This window comes from Diplotaxodon limnothrissa, linkage group LG16 (genome assembly GCF_057381915.1).
Source record: "Diplotaxodon limnothrissa isolate DT_005_m linkage group LG16, D_limnothrissa_male_GT1.1, whole genome shotgun sequence".
Classification (NCBI taxonomy): Eukaryota; Metazoa; Chordata; class Actinopteri; order Cichliformes; family Cichlidae; genus Diplotaxodon; species Diplotaxodon limnothrissa.
The window spans coordinates 29,547,464-29,565,933 of record NC_140611.1 but is presented as its reverse complement, the minus strand read 5'-3'; the positions used below and the strand labels follow the sequence as shown (position 1 = coordinate 29,565,933).

Below are 18,470 nucleotides of genomic sequence, written 5' to 3'. Positions count from 1 at the left end.
TTACAACAGTACTTAAAAACTCATGCAGAATCCTTTTCAAATGAAATTCTTAGTCAAAAACATGAAAAAAATGTTGTTTTCATTTAATGTTCGTGCTGGATTGAGCAAATATGACACACATGACAAATTTATGTCATATTATGACAAATATAACAAAGAATATTAGTAAAATTAGTCTAGTCCAAATATATGTTTGCCTTAGACAAGGCAAACATGACTAAATGTTTCTGAATCAAGTGCCTTCAGAAAGACTTGTATTTATATTGCTGCATCTGTTTTGAATATTTTTGAATTCAAATCATTTCCCTTTCAAATAAATTAAACTCGAGATTCTGTTTCGTATTTTGGTGAGATTAAATCCATACATGAGAGGATACATAACTGGACGGATGATGACAAATTCAAGAGTGATGAAGTTTTGGAGGCTTTGGGGTAAATCTCTGGAGACAAAGCGCAAGTACATCCAATCAAAAGCTATTAAAGTGAAATTTATGATCACAGAAGTCAGATGGGGCACACAGGTCTGCGTAAACTTTACTCTGTCCTCTCTGGACCTCACACATGTTTTAATAAGATATATGTAAGTCCAAATTATGAAAAGCCAATGAGACAGATAAACGACAAGTATCACATATGCACTTATGTTATTTGAAAAAGTGTCAGCTTCAGGACAAGCAAGTTTAACAATTAACCAGTTTAGACATAAGACTCTCTGAATCTTTATACCACATAACTTGAGTCTTGCTGTAAGCAGGACATTGATGGCAAAAATGCAGAAAGGTGTCAGCCAGGAGAAACACACCAGCTGTGAAAGCCTCCTCTTAGTCATGAAAGAGTGGTAGTGCAGAGGTCGACATATAGCCATATACCTGTCAAAGGCCATGACAGTTAAAATAGACAAATTACAGCACACAAATGAATACATGATAAAAGCTTGTAAAAGGCACCCTTCATAGGAGATTCTGTGAGAAGACGACAGTAAATCTGAAAGGAATTTTGGGTAGAAACCTGTGGTTCCATAAAGGGCATTAATGCAAAGGCTACTCAGGAAAATGTACATAGGTTCGTGGAGGCTTTCATCCAAGACAATGAGCAGCACAAGAGAAATATTGAAGAACAAAATCACACAGTAATACAGTAAAGTAACTGAGAAGAGGGGTACTGTGAAATTCATTATCTCATTAAATCCTGACAGAATAAAACTTCTTTCATTAGACTGATTATCCATGATCAGAGGGCACATCTACCTTTTTAAAATAACAACATAACAGAGCACTGAGCTGCTGCGTCTGTACCTGACTAATGTCTGCTGTCCCTCTTCACCTCCCATTAATTATAGAATAAAATAAAATACTATATACAGTACAATAAATAGAATAAAATATACAATAGGATAGAAATAGAATGCAAATGCTTTATACAACTGAGTAAAAATACAACTTTGTCAGAAAAAGAGTATTGCACTCAGTGTGTGTGGATGTGTGTGTTTGATCAGTTAAAGTCTTTGTTGTGGAGTCTGACAGCAGTGAGGAGGAAAGACCTGCGAAATCTCTCCGTCCCACACCGTGTGTGCCGCAGCCTGCCACTGAAGGAGCTGCTCAGTGCTGTCACAGTCTCCTGCATGGGGTGGGAGATGTTGTCCAGCAGGGATGAGTGTATGTTTCTGTTCTGTGTCCTGTTTGTTTCTATATGTGTCTTTCTGGCTGCTGTTACAAGCAAATTTCCCCCTGTGGGACAATTAAAGGATTATTCTATTCTAATGCTGTTTCTATCAAACTATTTTTGTCCTACAGTTACACAGAGGCCTGACAACAATATTATACATTCACATTATAATGCAGCCACCTAATGTTATCACATCATATCACAACTCCACACTGGGTTTCAGCCCCCAGCTGACTCTGGACCCCTGGAGGTTAAGAAGCCAGCTGAGGACTGCACCCGGCTGTTGCTGCCTGAGCAGAGTCAATGCTCTGTGCAGCTGCAGCCTGCTATGTGCCTGCCAGAGGCCCATGCGCCTGCTGGTCCTGTTCTGTGCCTGCCAGGGGCCCGTGTGCCTGCTGGTTCTGTTCTGTCCCTGCCAGGGGCCTGTGCACCTGCTGGTTCTGTTCTGTGCCTGCCAGAGGCCCGTGCACCTGCTGGTTCTGTTCTGTGCCTGCCAGGGGCCCGTGCGCCTGCTGGTCCTGTTCTGTGCCTGCCAGGGGCCCGTGCACCTGCTGGTTCTGTTCTGTCCCTGCCAGGGGCCAGTGCACCTGCTGGTTCTCTTCTGTGCCTGCCAGAGGTCCCTGTGCCCACTGGTCCTGAGACTGTTCTCGCTGGAGGGCCCGAGGAGCCCATCCAACCTCCTGCCTCGTCAGCTGGAGGGCCCGAGGAGCCCATCCAACCTCCTGCCTCGTCAGCTGGAGGGCCCGAGGAGCCCGTCCAGCCTCCTGCCTCGTCAGCTGGGGGGCCCGAGGAGCATCGTCAGCGTCGCCAGCTCCGGCTTCATCCTCCGCTTCAGCTGCTTCATCCTCGTCTGGCCCAGCCTCCGCTTCGCCTTCGTCTGGCCCAGCCTCCGCTTCAGCTGCTTCATCCTCGTCTGGCCCAGCCTCCGTGTCTTCGCCTTCGGCGTCGCCTGGTCCAGCCTCGTCTGGGTCTGTGGTTTATTGGCCGCCTTCCAGGCCACTGGTCGGGCGTCATCTCCGTCGTGGGCGGCCCCCAGACCCCCTTCGCCTGAATCGCCGCCGCTGCCTTCCGCTGCCTTCCGCTGCCTTCCGCTGCCTTCCGCACGGCCGGCCCCTGGACCCCTTTCGCCTGAGTCGCCACCGCTGCCTTCCGCACGGCCGGCCCCCGGATCGCCACCGCTGCCTTCCGCACGGCCGGCCCCCTGAACTGTTTCCACGTCGCCGCCGTTGCCGTCCGCACGACCGGCCCCCTGAACTGTTCTTTTTTGGACTCCTCTTTTGTTTTGGGACTTTCTTGTGCTTCGGTGTTTTGTTTCGAGCCCTCCTTCCTGGACCCCCGCTGCCCGCCCTGTTCGGGTTGTTTTCTGTTTTGGGCGGTTTTTGTGTTTTTCTTTCGTTTTCTTGTGTTGGGCTGTCTGGTGCCAGCCCTTGAGGGGGGGTACTGTCATGGTCCTGGGTCGGTGACCCAGCGCTTTTAGTTTATTATTATGATGATTATTATTGTTCGAGTTCTATGTGTTATATTCGGTCTGTCTGTCTATGGTGTCACCCCGTCTGTTTGCGAATCTGTCTGTTTAGTTCTGTGTCTTGTTTGGTTCCCTGTGTCTGAGTTTCCTGTCTTATTGTGAAGGTCTCTGTCTGATGTGAGTGTGTTCAGTTTACGTTTCCTCTGTCCCGTCAGCTCTGATTTCTCCCAGCTGTGTTGCCCTTCTGTCTCTCATCCCCTGATTACTGGTGTGTGTATTTAAGCCCTGTGTGTTCTCCTGCCTGTTGCCGGTTCGTCTGCGTTACGCCGTGTCTTTCTGCGTTACTCTGTGGTCCACGGTGTCCTGTCCCTCGTCAGTGTCTCTCTGCCTCTCACCCCATTCTGGTACCCCCTCAGGTTTGTCATTTAGCTTTCCCAGTTTAGGTCTTTAGTTTTGTCTTCCCTCTTGCCTGTTTTGTCATCTCACCATTGTGTAAATATAACATCACCAGCATTATCATCTACTGCCTGCGATTTGGGTCCTTTCTCCCGTCAATACCACATGGCTCGCCTCGACAGCCGTGACAGAATGTTTATATCACACAACTTGATGTTAGCAGGACATTAATGGAGAAAAAGCAGAAAGGTGTTAGCCTGGAGAAACACACCAGCTGAGAGAGCCTCCTTCCTAGTTAAGGCGAGGAAGGAGTAGAAGAGAAGGGAGTTACTGTTAAAATACTATTATTGCATTGTTTTTTGTTGGGGTTTTTTTTTATGCTATGGGATTGAAAAAATTCAAAAAACAACAGCACAATTTTATGCTTGATATGCTAAACAAAACTTTAATTCTTAAAGTAGTAAATACTACAGTATATCAAGCAATGGGGATATATGATCAGATTTCAAAAAGTACAGAATTATGGTGTCATTAATTAATGTACAGAGAGAAATTTACATATAAATTTAAAAACAAAAAAAATGCAAAATAAAAGTAGGTAACAGTTCAATTACTATTTTTCCAAAATAATAATAATAAAAAACCCTATATAAATACATAAATACTACTGAAAAAATACAACCTAATAACACTGATCCTTATATTTATATATGGAACGTGTTTATAGGAAAAAAAAAAAAGAAACATTAAGCGTTGTTAACTGACCTTTGTGATAAACTGACATGTAACACACAGGGATTCCTGCACTAACCAGCCCTTTACAACAGAATATTTCATACAATATTTTGTTTACTTTAAACCTAAAACACTTTGAAATAAACCTGTTTAATCAACTTGCACATATATCAGCTAATATACCTTGAACATCAAGACACAGCAAGGCAAAGAAATGAAAAGTCAATTTGTGATGATTTCTGAATGGTATATAGATGAATTTTACAACAGTACTTAAAAACTCATGCAGAATCCTTTTCAAATGAAATTCTTAGTCAAAAACATGAAAAAAATGTTGTTTTCATTTAATGTTCGTGCTGGATTGAGCAAATATGACACACATGACAAATTTATGTCATATTATGACAAATATAACAAAGAATATTAGTAAAATTAGTCTAGTCCAAATATATGTTTGCCTTAGACAAGGCAAACATGACTAAATGTTTCTGAATCAAGTGCCTTCAGAAAGACTTGTATTTATATTGCTGCATCTGTTTTGAATATTTTTGAATTGTTTTAAATAAGGAAATCTAACCTTAATGGAAATCATTTCCCTTTCAAATAAATTAAACTCAAGATTCTGTTTCGTATTTTGCTGAGTTTAAATCCATACACGAGAGGATTCATAACTGGAGGGATGATGAGAAATTCAAGAGTGATGAAGTTTTGGAGGCTTTGGGGTAAATCTCTGGAGCCAAAGCGCAAGTACATCACATCAACAGCCATTACAATGGCATTTATGATCACAGAAGTCAGATGGGCCACACAGGTCTGCATAAACATTACTCTGTCCTCTCTGGACCTCACACATGTTTTAATAATATATATGTAAGTCCAAATTATGAAAAGCCAATGAAAATAACAAATGGCAATTATCACATATGCACTGATGTTATTTGGAAAAGTGTCAGCTTCAGGACAAGCAAGTTTAAAAATTAACCAGTTTAGACATAAGGCTCTCTGAATGTTTATACCACATAACTTGAGTCTTGCTGTAAGCAGGACATTAATGGAAAAAAGACAGAAAGGTGTCAGCCAGGAGAAACACACCAGCTGTGAAAGCCTCCTCTTAGTCATGAAAGAGTGGTAGTGCAGAGGTCGACATATAGCCATATACCTGTCAAAGGCCATGACAGTTAAAATAGACAAATTACAGCACACAAATGAATACATGATAAAAGCTTGTAAAAGGCACCCTTCATAGGAGATTCTGTGAGAAGACGACAGTAAATCTGAAAGGAATTTTGGGTAGAAACCTGTGGTTCCATAAAGGGCATTAATGCAAAGGCTACTCAGGAAAATGTACATAGGTTCGTGGAGGCTTTCATCCAAGACAATGAGCAGCACAAGAGAAATATTGAAGAACAAAATCACACAGTAATACAGTAAAGTAACTGAGAAGAGGGGTACTGTGAAATTCATTATCTCATTAAATCCTGACAGAATAAAACTTCTTTCATTAGACTGATTATCCATGATCAGAGGGCACATCTACCTTTTTAAAATAACAACATAACAGAGCACTGAGCTGCTGCGTCTGTACCTGACTAATGTCTGCTGTCCCTCTTCACCTCCCATTAATTATAGAATAAAATAAAATACTATATACAGTACAATAAATAGAATAAAATATACAATAGGATAGAAATAGAATGCAAATGCTTTATACAACTGAGTAAAAATACAACTTTGTCAGAAAAAGAGTATTGCACTCAGTGTGTGTGGATGTGTGTGTTTGATCAGTTAAAGTCTTTGTTGTGGAGTCTGACAGCAGTGAGGAGGAAAGACCTGCGAAATCTCTCCGTCCCACACCGTGTGTGCCGCAGCCTGCCACTGAAGGAGCTGCTCAGTGCTGTCACAGTCTCCTGCATGGGGTGGGAGATGTTGTCCAGCAGGGATGAGTGTATGTTTCTGTTCTGTGTCCTGTTTGTTTCTATATGTGTCTTTCTGGCTGCTGTTACAACCAAATTTCCCCCTGTGGGACAATTAAAGGATTATTCTATTCTAATGCTGTTTCTATCAAACTATTTTTGTCCTACAGTTACACAGAGGCCTGACAACAATATTATACATTCACATTATAATGCAGCCACCTAATGTTATCACATCATATCACAACTCCACACTGGGTTTCAGCCCCCAGCTGACTCTGGACCCCTGGAGGTTAAGAAGCCAGCTGAGGACTGCACCCGGCTGTTGCTGCCTGAGCAGAGTCAATGCTCTGTGCAGCTGCAGCCTGCTATGTGCCTGCCAGAGGCCCATGCGCCTGCTGGTCCTGTTCTGTGCCTGCCAGGGGCCCGTGTGCCTGCTGGTTCTGTTCTGTCCCTGCCAGGGGCCTGTGCACCTGCTGGTTCTGTTCTGTGCCTGCCAGAGGCCCGTGCACCTGCTGGTTCTGTTCTGTGCCTGCCAGGGGCCCGTGCGCCTGCTGGTCCTGTTCTGTGCCTGCCAGGGGCCCGTGCACCTGCTGGTTCTGTTCTGTCCCTGCCAGGGGCCAGTGCACCTGCTGGTTCTCTTCTGTGCCTGCCAGAGGTCCCTGTGCCCACTGGTCCTGAGACTGTTCTCGCTGGAGGGCCCGAGGAGCCCATCCAACCTCCTGCCTCGTCAGCTGGAGGGCCCGAGGAGCCCATCCAACCTCCTGCCTCGTCAGCTGGAGGGCCCGAGGAGCCCGTCCAGCCTCCTGCCTCGTCAGCTGGGGGGCCCGAGGAGCATCGTCAGCGTCGCCAGCTCCGGCTTCATCCTCCGCTTCAGCTGCTTCATCCTCGTCTGGCCCAGCCTCCGCTTCGCCTTCGTCTGGCCCAGCCTCCGCTTCAGCTGCTTCATCCTCGTCTGGCCCAGCCTCCGTGTCTTCGCCTTCGGCGTCGCCTGGTCCAGCCTCGTCTGGGTCTGTGGTTTATTGGCCGCCTTCCAGGCCACTGGTCGGGCGTCATCTCCGTCGTGGGCGGCCCCCAGACCCCCTTCGCCTGAATCGCCGCCGCTGCCTTCCGCTGCCTTCCGCTGCCTTCCGCTGCCTTCCGCACGGCCGGCCCCTGGACCCCTTTCGCCTGAGTCGCCACCGCTGCCTTCCGCACGGCCGGCCCCCGGATCGCCACCGCTGCCTTCCGCACGGCCGGCCCCCTGAACTGTTTCCACGTCGCCGCCGTTGCCGTCCGCACGACCGGCCCCCTGAACTGTTCTTTTTTGGACTCCTCTTTTGTTTTGGGACTTTCTTGTGCTTCGGTGTTTTGTTTCGAGCCCTCCTTCCTGGACCCCCGCTGCCCGCCCTGTTCGGGTTGTTTTCTGTTTTGGGCGGTTTTTGTGTTTTTCTTTCGTTTTCTTGTGTTGGGCTGTCTGGTGCCAGCCCTTGAGGGGGGGTACTGTCATGGTCCTGGGTCGGTGACCCAGCGCTTTTAGTTTATTATTATGATGATTATTATTGTTCGAGTTCTATGTGTTATATTCGGTCTGTCTGTCTATGGTGTCACCCCGTCTGTTTGCGAATCTGTCTGTTTAGTTCTGTGTCTTGTTTGGTTCCCTGTGTCTGAGTTTCCTGTCTTATTGTGAAGGTCTCTGTCTGATGTGAGTGTGTTCAGTTTACGTTTCCTCTGTCCCGTCAGCTCTGATTTCTCCCAGCTGTGTTGCCCTTCTGTCTCTCATCCCCTGATTACTGGTGTGTGTATTTAAGCCCTGTGTGTTCTCCTGCCTGTTGCCGGTTCGTCTGCGTTACGCCGTGTCTTTCTGCGTTACTCTGTGGTCCACGGTGTCCTGTCCCTCGTCAGTGTCTCTCTGCCTCTCACCCCATTCTGGTACCCCCTCAGGTTTGTCATTTAGCTTTCCCAGTTTAGGTCTTTAGTTTTGTCTTCCCTCTTGCCTGTTTTGTCATCTCACCATTGTGTAAATATAACATCACCAGCATTATCATCTACTGCCTGCGATTTGGGTCCTTTCTCCCGTCAATACCACATGGCTCGCCTCGACAGCCGTGACAGAATGTTTATATCACACAACTTGATGTTAGCAGGACATTAATGGAGAAAAAGCAGAAAGGTGTTAGCCTGGAGAAACACACCAGCTGAGAGAGCCTCCTTCCTAGTTAAGGCGAGGAAGGAGTAGAAGAGAAGGGAGTTACTGTTAAAATACTATTATTGCATTGTTTTTTGTTGGGGTTTTTTTTTATGCTATGGGATTGAAAAAATTCAAAAAACAACAGCACAATTTTATGCTTGATATGCTAAACAAAACTTTAATTCTTAAAGTAGTAAATACTACAGTATATCAAGCAATGGGGATATATGATCAGATTTCAAAAAGTACAGAATTATGGTGTCATTAATTAATGTACAGAGAGAAATTTACATATAAATTTAAAAACAAAAAAAATGCAAAATAAAAGTAGGTAACAGTTCAATTACTATTTTTCCAAAATAATAATAATAAAAAACCCTATATAAATACATAAATACTACTGAAAAAATACAACCTAATAACACTGATCCTTATATTTATATATGGAACGTGTTTATAGGAAAAAAAAAAAAGAAACATTAAGCGTTGTTAACTGACCTTTGTGATAAACTGAGATGTAACACACAGGGATTCCTGCACTAACCAGCCCTTTACAACAGAATATTTCATACAATATTTTGTTTACTTTAAACCTAAAACACTTTGAAATAAACCTGTTTAATCAACTTGCACATATATCAGCTAATATACCTTGAACATCAAGACACAGCAAGGCAAAGAAATGAAAAGTCAATTTGTGATGATTTCTGAATGGTATATAGATGAATTTTACAACAGTACTTAAAAACTCATGCAGAATCCTTTTCAAATGAAATTCTTAGTCAAAAACATGAAAAAAATGTTGTTTTCATTTAATGTTCGTGCTGGATTGAGCAAATATGACACACATGACAAATTTATGTCATATTATGACAAATATAACAAAGAATATTAGTAAAATTAGTCTAGTCCAAATATATGTTTGCCTTAGACAAGGCAAACATGACTAAATGTTTCTGAATCAAGTGCCTTCAGAAAGACTTGTATTTATATTGCTGCATCTGTTTTGAATATTTTTGAATTGTTTTAAATAAGGAAATCTAACCTTAATGGAAATCATTTCCCTTTCAAATAAATTAAACTCAAGATTCTGTTTCGTATTTTGCTGAGTTTAAATCCATACACGAGAGGATTCATAACTGGAGGGATGATGAGAAATTCAAGAGTGATGAAGTTTTGGAGGCTTTGGGGTAAATCTCTGGAGCCAAAGCGCAAGTACATCACATCAACAGCCATTACAATGGCATTTATGATCACAGAAGTCAGATGGGCCACACAGGTCTGCATAAACATTACTCTGTCCTCTCTGGACCTCACACATGTTTTAATAATATATATGTAAGTCCAAATTATGAAAAGCCAATGAAAATAACAAATGGCAATTATCACATATGCACTGATGTTATTTGGAAAAGTGTCAGCTTCAGGACAAGCAAGTTTAAAAATTAACCAGTTTAGACATAAGGCTCTCTGAATGTTTATACCACATAACTTGAGTCTTGCTGTAAGCAGGACATTAATGGAAAAAAGACAGAAAGGTGTCAGCCAGGAGAAACACACCAGCTGTGAAAGCCTCCTCTTAGTCATGAAAGAGTGGTAGTGCAGAGGTCGACATATAGCCAGATACCTGTCAAAGGCCATGACAGTTAAAATAGACAAATCACAGCAAGCAAATGAATACATGATAAAACCTTGTAAAAGGCACCCTTCATAGGAGATTCTGTGAGAAGACGACAGTAAATCTGAAAGGAATTTTGGGTAGAAACCTGTGGTTCCATAAAGTGCATTAATGCAGAAGCTGCTCAGTAAAATGTACATAGGTTCATGGAGGCTTTCATCCAAGACAATGAGCAGCACAAGAGAAATATTGAAGAACAAAATCACACAGTAATACAGTAAAGTAACTGAGAAGAGGGGTACTGTGAAATTCATTATCTCATTAAATCCTGACAGAATGAAACTTCTTTCATTAGACTGATTATCCATGATCAGAGGGCACATCTACCTTTTTAAAATAACAACATAACAGAGCACTGAGCTGCTGCGTCTGTACCTGACTAATGTCTGCTGTCCCTCTTCACCTCCCATTAATTATAGAATAAAATAAAATACTATATACAGTACAATAAATAGAATAAAATATACAATAGGATAGAAATAGAATGCAAATGCTTTATACAACTGAGTAAAAATACAACTTTGTCAGAAAAAGAGTATTGCACTCAGTGTGTGTGGATGTGTGTGTTTGATCAGTTAAAGTCTTTGTTGTGGAGTCTGACAGCAGTGAGGAGGAAAGACCTGCGAAAGCTCTCCGTCCCACACCGTGTGTGCCGCAGCCTGCCACTGAAGGAGCTGCTCAGTGCTGTCACAGTCTCCTGCATGGGGTGGGAGATGTTGTCCAGCAGGGATGAGTGTATGTTTCTGTTCTGTGTCCTGTTTGTTTCTATATGTGTCTTTCTGGCTGCTGTTACAACCAAATTTCCCCTTGTGGGACAATTAAAGGATAATTCTATTCTATTCTAATGCTGTTTCTATCAAACTATTTTTCTCCTACAGTTACACAGAGGCCTGACAACAATATTATACATTCACATTATAATGCAGCAACCTAATGTCATCACATCATATCACAACTCCACACTGTGTATTTAAGCCCTCAGTTCCCAGTCTTGTCATTCCGTCCATTCCTCATGTGGGTTTTCAGTTCAGTCCATCCAGTCAGCCAGCCAACCATTAATTTATTAATTCACTCACTCACTCCCTCACTCATTCATTCATTTATTCAATTGGTATAGTCAGTCCGTCTTCTCATGTTCTGTTCATCCTGGCTTCACAACAAACATCATCCACATCCTTCACCAGCCTGCGAGTCCTGTGTTTGAGTCCTCTCTTCCTTCCACACATTACATTGTGTCACATATATAGAGACTTTTTATACATAGGGCCCAGGATTCTGTGCTAACATGAACCTTGTACAATGTGTGGTGCCAACTCATAAACAAAAACACACTTGCTGTATATATAGTACTGTCAGGCCTTTATTTTTTAACAGCAGCTCTGTGGAAAGAAGGTAGTTTTAAAGCAGCATGAATCTATAACCTACTAAGTAATCACTTCTTTCTTCCCCTGTCTTTGAATTAATTTGCAAACTGTGAAACTGATATTCTGTTAAATATAGACATCATGTCAGTTATATTTTCTGAATTAGCCTTGTGATATAAGTGTACAATGAGCGAGACTACAGAGGCACCCGAAAAACTGGCTAAACTTTGAGCCACAGTAAACACGTCACTCTTGAGACTCAAACATTTTATGCTTGAAAAAAGGATATAAATATGAGTCTGTTATTTGAGAAACAAAAACCTATTTACTGTAAATGACAATAAATTGACCAATTTACATCTTAATGGAACGTGTTAGAGATATGGCATTATGACACCTTAAGTTCAAACGATAAGATGACCTGGATTAAACCTAAAACCAGAAGTGGAAATGCATTTTAGTTTACATCTGAAAAAATGTAAAAAACAAAAAACAATAATAATAAATTTTTAAAAGGTAAAATATGTGTTAGTTGTCTTTAGATCTTTGATAGTCTAAAGGTCAAATTTAAGTAAACAATAATGTTTTTACTGAGACTTGGTTGCCTTAGTGCATTTATAGTTAATGTTATGAGGCCTTCATTTGCTGTCATGTACAAGAGAATAATGTACATTTTTGAAATTTTATTTTGCTCTATTTTTATTTGGTGAACAAGAAACTCTTAATTTTGAAGTTCTTTTATCCAAATCCAAATTCTAAAAAGCCAATGACACAGATAAACAATAAGTGTTACATTTGCACTGATGTTTTTTCTAAAGGTGTCAACATCAGGACGAGCAAGTTTAATTATTAACCAGTTTAGATACAAGACTCTCTGAATGTTTATATCACACAACTTGAGTCTTGATGTTAGCAGGACATTGATGGAGAAAAGGCAGAAAGGTGTTAGCCAGGAGAAACACACCAGCTGAGAGAGCCTCCTTCCTAGTTAAGGCGAGGAAGGAGTAGAAGAGAAGGGAGTTACTGTTGAAATACTATTATTGCATTGGTTTTTGTTGGGTTTTTTTTATGCTATGGGATTGAAAAACTTCAAAAAACAACAGCACAATTTTATGCTTGATATGCTAAACAAAACTTTAATTTTTAAAGTAGTAAATACTACAGTATGTCAAGCAATGGGGATATTTGATCAGATTTTAAAAATTCAGAATTATGGTGTCATTAATGTACAGAGAGAAATTTACATATAAATTTAAAAACAAAAAAAAAAGCCAAATAAAAGTAGGTAACAGTTCAATTACTATTACTATTTTTCCAAAATAATAATAAAAAACCCTATATAAATACATAAATACTACTGAAAAAATACAACCTAATAACACTGATCCTTATATTTATACATGTAACGTGTTTATTGAAAAAAAGAAAGATTAAGCATTGTTAACTGACCTTTGTGATAAACTGAGATGTAACACACAGGGATGCCTGCACTAACCAGCCCTTTACAACAGAATATTTCATACAATATTTTGTTTACTTTAAACCTAAAACACTTTGAAATAAACCTGTTTAATCAACTTGCACATATATCAGCTAATATACCTTGAACATCAAGACACAGCAAGGCAAAGAAATGAAATATCAATTTGTGATGATTTCTGAATGGTATATAGATGAATTTTACAACAGTACTTAAAAACTCATGCAGAATCCTTTTTAAAATGAAATTCTTAGTCAAAAACATGAAAAAAATGTTGTTTTCATTTAACATTCGTGCTGGATTGAGCAAATATGTCATATGTGACAAATATGTGTCATATTATGACAAATATAACAAAGAATATTAGTAAAATTAGTCTAGTCCAAATATATGTTTGCCTTAGACAAGGCAAACATGACTAAATGTTTCTGAATCAAGTGCCTTCAGAAAGACTTGTATTTATATTTCTGCATCTGTTTTGAATATTTTTGAATTATTTTAAAAAAGGAAATCTAACCTTAATGGAAATCATTTCCCTTTCAAATAAATTAAACTCAAGATTCTGTTTCGTATTTTGGTGAGTTTAAATCCATACATGAGAGGATTCATAACTGGAGGGATGATGAGAAATTCAAGAGCGATGAAGTTTTGGAGGCTTTGGGGTAAATCTCTGGAGCCAAAGCGCAAGTACATCGCATCAAAAGCCATTACAATGGCATTTATGATCACAGAAGTCAGATGGGCCACACAGGTCTGCATAAACATTACTCTGTCCTCTCTGGACCTCACACATGTTTTAATAATATATATGTAAGTCCAAATTATGAAAACATAATGAAAATGATAAATGACAATCATCACATATGCACTGATGTTATTTGAAAAAGTGTCAGCTTCAGGACAAGCAAGTTGAACAATTAACCAGTTTAGACACAAGGCTCTCTGAATCTTTATACCACATAACTTGAGTCTTGCTGTAAGCAGGACATTAATGGCAAAAACACAGAAAGGTGTCAGCCAGGAGAAACACACCAGCTGTGAAAGCCTCCTCTTAGTCATGAAAGAGTGGTAGTGCAGAGGTCGACATATAGCCATATACCTGTCAAAGGCCATGACAGTTAAAATAGACAAATCACAGCAAGCAAATGAATACATGACAAAACCTTGTAAAAGGCACCCTTCATAGGAGATTCTGTGAGAAGATGACAGTAAATCTGAAAGGAATTTTGGGTAGAAACCTGTGGTTCCATAAAGTGCATTAATGCAGAAGCTGCTCAGTAAAATGTACATAGGTTCATGGAGGCTTTCATCCAAGACAATGAGCAGCACAAGAGAAATATTGAAGAACAAAATCACACAGTAATACAGTAAAGTAACTGAGAAGAGGGGTACTGTGAAATTCATTATCTCATTAAATCCTGACAGAATGAAACTTCTTTCATTAGACTGATTAACCATGATCAGAGGGCACATCTACCTTTTTAAAATAACAACATAACAGAGCACTGAGCTGCTGCGTCTGTACCTGACTAATGTCTGCTGTCCCTCTTCACCTCCCATTAATTATAGAATAAAATAAAATACTATATACAGTACAATAAATAGAATAAAATATACAATAGGATAGAAATAGAATGCAAATGCTTTATACAACTGAGTAAAAATACAACTTTGTCAGAAAAAGAGTATTGCACTCAGTGTGTGTGGATGTGTGTGTTTGATCAGTTAAAGTCTTTGTTGTGGAGTCTGACAGCAGTGAGGAGGAAAGACCTGCGAAATCTCTCCGTCCCACACCGTGTGTGCCGCAGCCTGCCACTGAAGGAGCTGCTCAGTGCTGTCACAGTCTCCTGCATGGGGTGGGAGATGTTGTCCAGCAGGGATGAGTGTGTTTCTGTTCTGTGTCCTGTTTGTTTCTATATGTGTCTTTCTGGCTGCTGTTACAAGCAAATTTCCCCTTGTGGGACAATTAAAGGATTATTCTATTCTATTCTTGTCATGGTCTGGAGTCTGCGACTCCGTGTTTATGTTTAGTCTATTAGTATTCTGTGGTTTTGGTTACCTTGGGTGTTTGTATTCTTCTGTTCATGTTCCTATGTTCTGTGTCCCCCAGTCTGTGTTTAGTTGGTGTGTTATGTCATTGCGTGTATGTGTTTCCTGTTTTATTGTGAAGGTCTGCGTCTTATGTGAGTGTTTTCAGTTTGCCTCCCTAGTCTCGTCACGATAATCACTCCCAGCTGTGTTCCCCACCTGCGTGTAATCTCCCTGTGTTCTCTGGGTGTATTTAAGTTGTGTCTTCTGTCATGGTAGTTGCTGGTTCGTCTGTGTTATTTCCCTTCCACCCTTCTGTGTTGATTCTCTGGTCATTCTCCCTGCATGTCACGTTCGTATTCCGGTTAGTGTTTTATTTAGTTTTCCCAGTTTAGAGTTTTCACCGTTCTGTTCCTCGCCACCCTGTCTGTTGTACCTTTTAGTTGCAAATAAACTCACCCTCCACTTCAGCAGCCTGCAGTTTGGATCCATTATTATTCACACGGCTTGCCCCGGCAAACCGTGACAGTACGAACCAGCCACAACATGGATCCAGCAGACTTGCCCGGGGAGAGGGATCTGATGCAAGTCCAACGCCTGGTCGACTGGATAACCCACACCTCGAATACGAGAGCAAGGATCGTTGGGATAAATGGTATCGAGGCGATCCTCAACAGAAATCCCTATCTCCGCCAGGTCAGAGAATGTTTGGACTTATTGGCCAACTTGTATGAAGCCCGGGAGGCGGCGCAAGCTCGGGAACTGTCGGACTGGGTCCTGCAGCAACAAACTACAGCCACCCCGGAGCAGCCGCGTCTGCCTCACCTATCGGATGCGGTTTTTCCAGGCCCGTCGGAGCCCTCTGCGGGGAGGAAACGCCGATCGCGCCGCGGGCGCGCCACCCCACAGCCGGACGTTCGGACTTCTAATTCGCCGGCTGTGGTGAGTGAGGACTCTGTCTGTTCCAGACTTTGTGACTGTTCATTCAGGGGCTGTGTCTTGTGTGGCGGATGTCAACATGAGCTGCTTATCGCCTGTCCAGCCTCTCTCAGCTCAGTTAGCTCCCCCGCAGCCATTCTCAGCTCAGTTAGCTCCCCCACAGCCACTTTCAGCTCAGTCTCCAGTGTCACTTTCAGCTCAGTCTCCAGTGTCACTTTCAGCTCAGTCTCCGGTGCCTCCTTCAGTTCAGTCTCCGGTGCCTCCTTCAGTTCAGTCTCCGGTGCCTCCTTCAGTTCAGCCTCCGGTGCCTCCTTCAGTTCAGCCTCCGGTGCCACCTTCAGTTCAGTCTCCGGTGCCACCTTCAGTTCAGGCTCCAGTGCCGCCTGTAGCGCAGGCCCCAGTAGCTCCAGTGCCGCCTGTAGCGCAGGCCCCAGTAGCTCCAGTGCCGCCTGTAGCGCAGGCCCCAGTAGCTCCAGTGCCGCCGCTACCCGTAGCTCTGGCTCCAGCATTACCGGTTCCACTCATTCACTCCATGCAGGGAGAAAATTTAAGGTCCAGTCAGGGAGTTTCTCGCGTTTTAGCTGCTTCAGGCACCGTTCTGCACTCCAGGGCTTCCCCAGAGGCTAGGTCTCAGTCCCCAGCTGATTCTGGACCCCTGAAGATTAAGCAGCCCTCAGAGAACAATTCCGTATCAGTGCTGTCTGAGCAGGGCCAGTGCTCAGCACAGCACCCATTGCCTTCGTGTCTGCCAGAGGACTCCATGCCTGCTGGCTTTGTGATGGCTTCTGCTGGAGGGTCCAAGGGGCCCGTCCAGCCTTCGTCTCGTGTCTCCGCTGGAGGGTCCGAGGGACCGCTCCGGCCTTCGTCTCGTGTCTCCGCTGGAGGGTCCGAGGGACCGCTCCGGCCTTTGTTTCCTGTCTCCGCTGGAGGGTCCGAGGGACCGCTCCGGCCTTTGTTTCCTGTTTCCGCTGGAGGGTCCAAGGGACCGCTCCGGCCTTTGTCTCCAGTCTCCGCTGGGGGGCCCGAGGAGCCCGTTCAGCCACCTGTCTCAGCTGGAGGGCCCGAGAAGCCCGTCCAGCCTCATGCCACGTCAGCTGGAGGGCCCGAGGAGCCCGTCCAGCCTCATGCCTCGTCCGCTGGAGGGCCCGAGGAGCCCGTCCAGCAGCCTTCCTCGTCGGCTGGAGGGCCTGTTCAGCCACCTGCTGCAGCTTCATCATCATCCTCGCCTGCTGCAGCTTCATCATCATCCTCGCCTGCTGCAGCTTCATCATCATCCTCGCCTGCTGCAGCTTCATCATCATCCTCGCCTGCTGCAGCATCATCATCATCCTCACCGGCTGCAGTATCATCATCAGCCTCGTCTGGTCCAGCCTCGGAGCCTTCAGCCTCGTCTGGTCCAGCCTCGGAGCCTTCAGCCTCGTCTGGTCCAGCCTCAGAGCCTTCATCCTCGCCTGGTCCAGCTTCATCCGAGTCTTCATCCTCGCCTGGTCCAGCTTCATCCGAGTCTTCATCCTCGCCTGGTCCAGCTTCATCCGAGTCTTCATCCTCGCCTGGTCCAGCCTCTGCAGCCTCGCCTGGTCCGGATCACCATCGCCTGAGTGGCCGCCGTTGCCTTCCGCACGGCCGGCCCCCGGACCGCCATCGCCTGAGTGGCCGCCGTTGCCTTCCGCACGGCCGGCCCCCGGACCGCCATCGCCTGAGTGGCCGCCGTTGCCTTCCGCACGGCCGGCCCACAGACCGCCATCGCCTGAGTGGCCGCCGTTGCCTTCCGCACGGCCGGCCCCCGGACCGTCATCGCCTGAGTGGCCGCCGTTGCCTTCCGCACGGCCGGCCCCCGGACCAGCGCTGTCGTCGCCGCCATTGCCGTCCGCACGGCCCGCCTCCCGAACTGTATCCACGTCGCCGCCGTTGCCGTCCGCACGGTCTGCCCCCTGAACTCTTTTTGTCTTGGACTCTGTTTTCCTGTGCTCTGGTGTGCTTTTCTTTTGGTTTTGGACTCGTGTTTTTGTTTTTCTTTTTGTCTTTTGACCTTCTGGTGCTCCTGTTTTGTTTTGCCCCGAGCCCTCCGTCCTGGACCCCCGCCGCCCGCCCTGGTCGGGTTGTTTTCTGTTTTTTCTGGCTGTTTTTTGTTGGGCTGTCTGGAGCCAGCCTTTGAGGGGGGGGGTCCTGTCATGGTCCGGAGTCTGCGACTCCGTGTTTATGTTTAGTCTATTAGTATTCTGTGGTTTTGGTTACCTTGGGTGTTTGTATTCTTCTGTTCATGTTCCTATGTTCTGTGTCCCCCAGTCTGTGTTTAGTTGGTGTGTTATGTCATTGCGTGTATGTGTTTCCTGTTTTATTGTGAAGGTCTGCGTCTTATGTGAGTGTTTTCAGTTTGCCTCCCTAGTCTCGTCACGATAATCACTCCCAGCTGTGTTCCCCACCTGCGTGTAATCTCCCTGTGTTCTCTGGGTGTATTTAAGTTGTGTCTTCTGTCATGGTAGTTGCTGGTTCGTCTGTGTTATTTCCCTTCCACCCTTCTGTGTTGATTCTCTGGTCATTCTCCCTGCATGTCACGTTCGTATTCCGGTTAGTGTTTTATTTAGTTTTCCCAGTTTAGAGTTTTCACCGTTCTGTTCCTCGCCACCCTGTCTGTTG

General features: G+C 44.1%; 4 protein-coding genes across 4 annotated transcripts; all 4 read right to left on the bottom strand.

Annotated features, from left to right (window-relative positions):
* Window positions 1-298: 298 nt before the first annotated feature.
* Window positions 299-1,243, bottom strand: LOC146616426 (olfactory receptor 10Z1-like). The gene has a single exon (XM_085374812.1). The coding sequence runs from the start codon at window positions 1,241-1,243 to the stop codon at window positions 299-301; it is 945 nt and encodes a 314-aa protein (XP_085230938.1).
* Window positions 1,244-4,849: 3,606 nt separating this feature from the next.
* LOC146616425 (olfactory receptor 4B13-like) lies at window positions 4,850-5,794 on the bottom strand. The gene has a single exon (XM_085374807.1). The coding sequence runs from the start codon at window positions 5,792-5,794 to the stop codon at window positions 4,850-4,852; it is 945 nt and encodes a 314-aa protein (XP_085230933.1).
* A 3,606-nt stretch (window positions 5,795-9,400) lies between these two features.
* On the bottom strand, window positions 9,401-10,345 carry LOC146616424 (olfactory receptor 4B13-like). The gene has a single exon (XM_085374660.1). It carries the CDS (start codon window positions 10,343-10,345, stop codon window positions 9,401-9,403), a length of 945 nt encoding a protein of 314 aa, XP_085230786.1.
* Window positions 10,346-13,394: 3,049 nt separating this feature from the next.
* On the bottom strand, window positions 13,395-14,339 carry LOC146616423 (olfactory receptor 10Z1-like). Its single transcript, XM_085374573.1, has one exon. It carries the CDS (start codon window positions 14,337-14,339, stop codon window positions 13,395-13,397), a length of 945 nt encoding a protein of 314 aa, XP_085230699.1.
* Window positions 14,340-18,470: the final 4,131 nt, after the last annotated feature.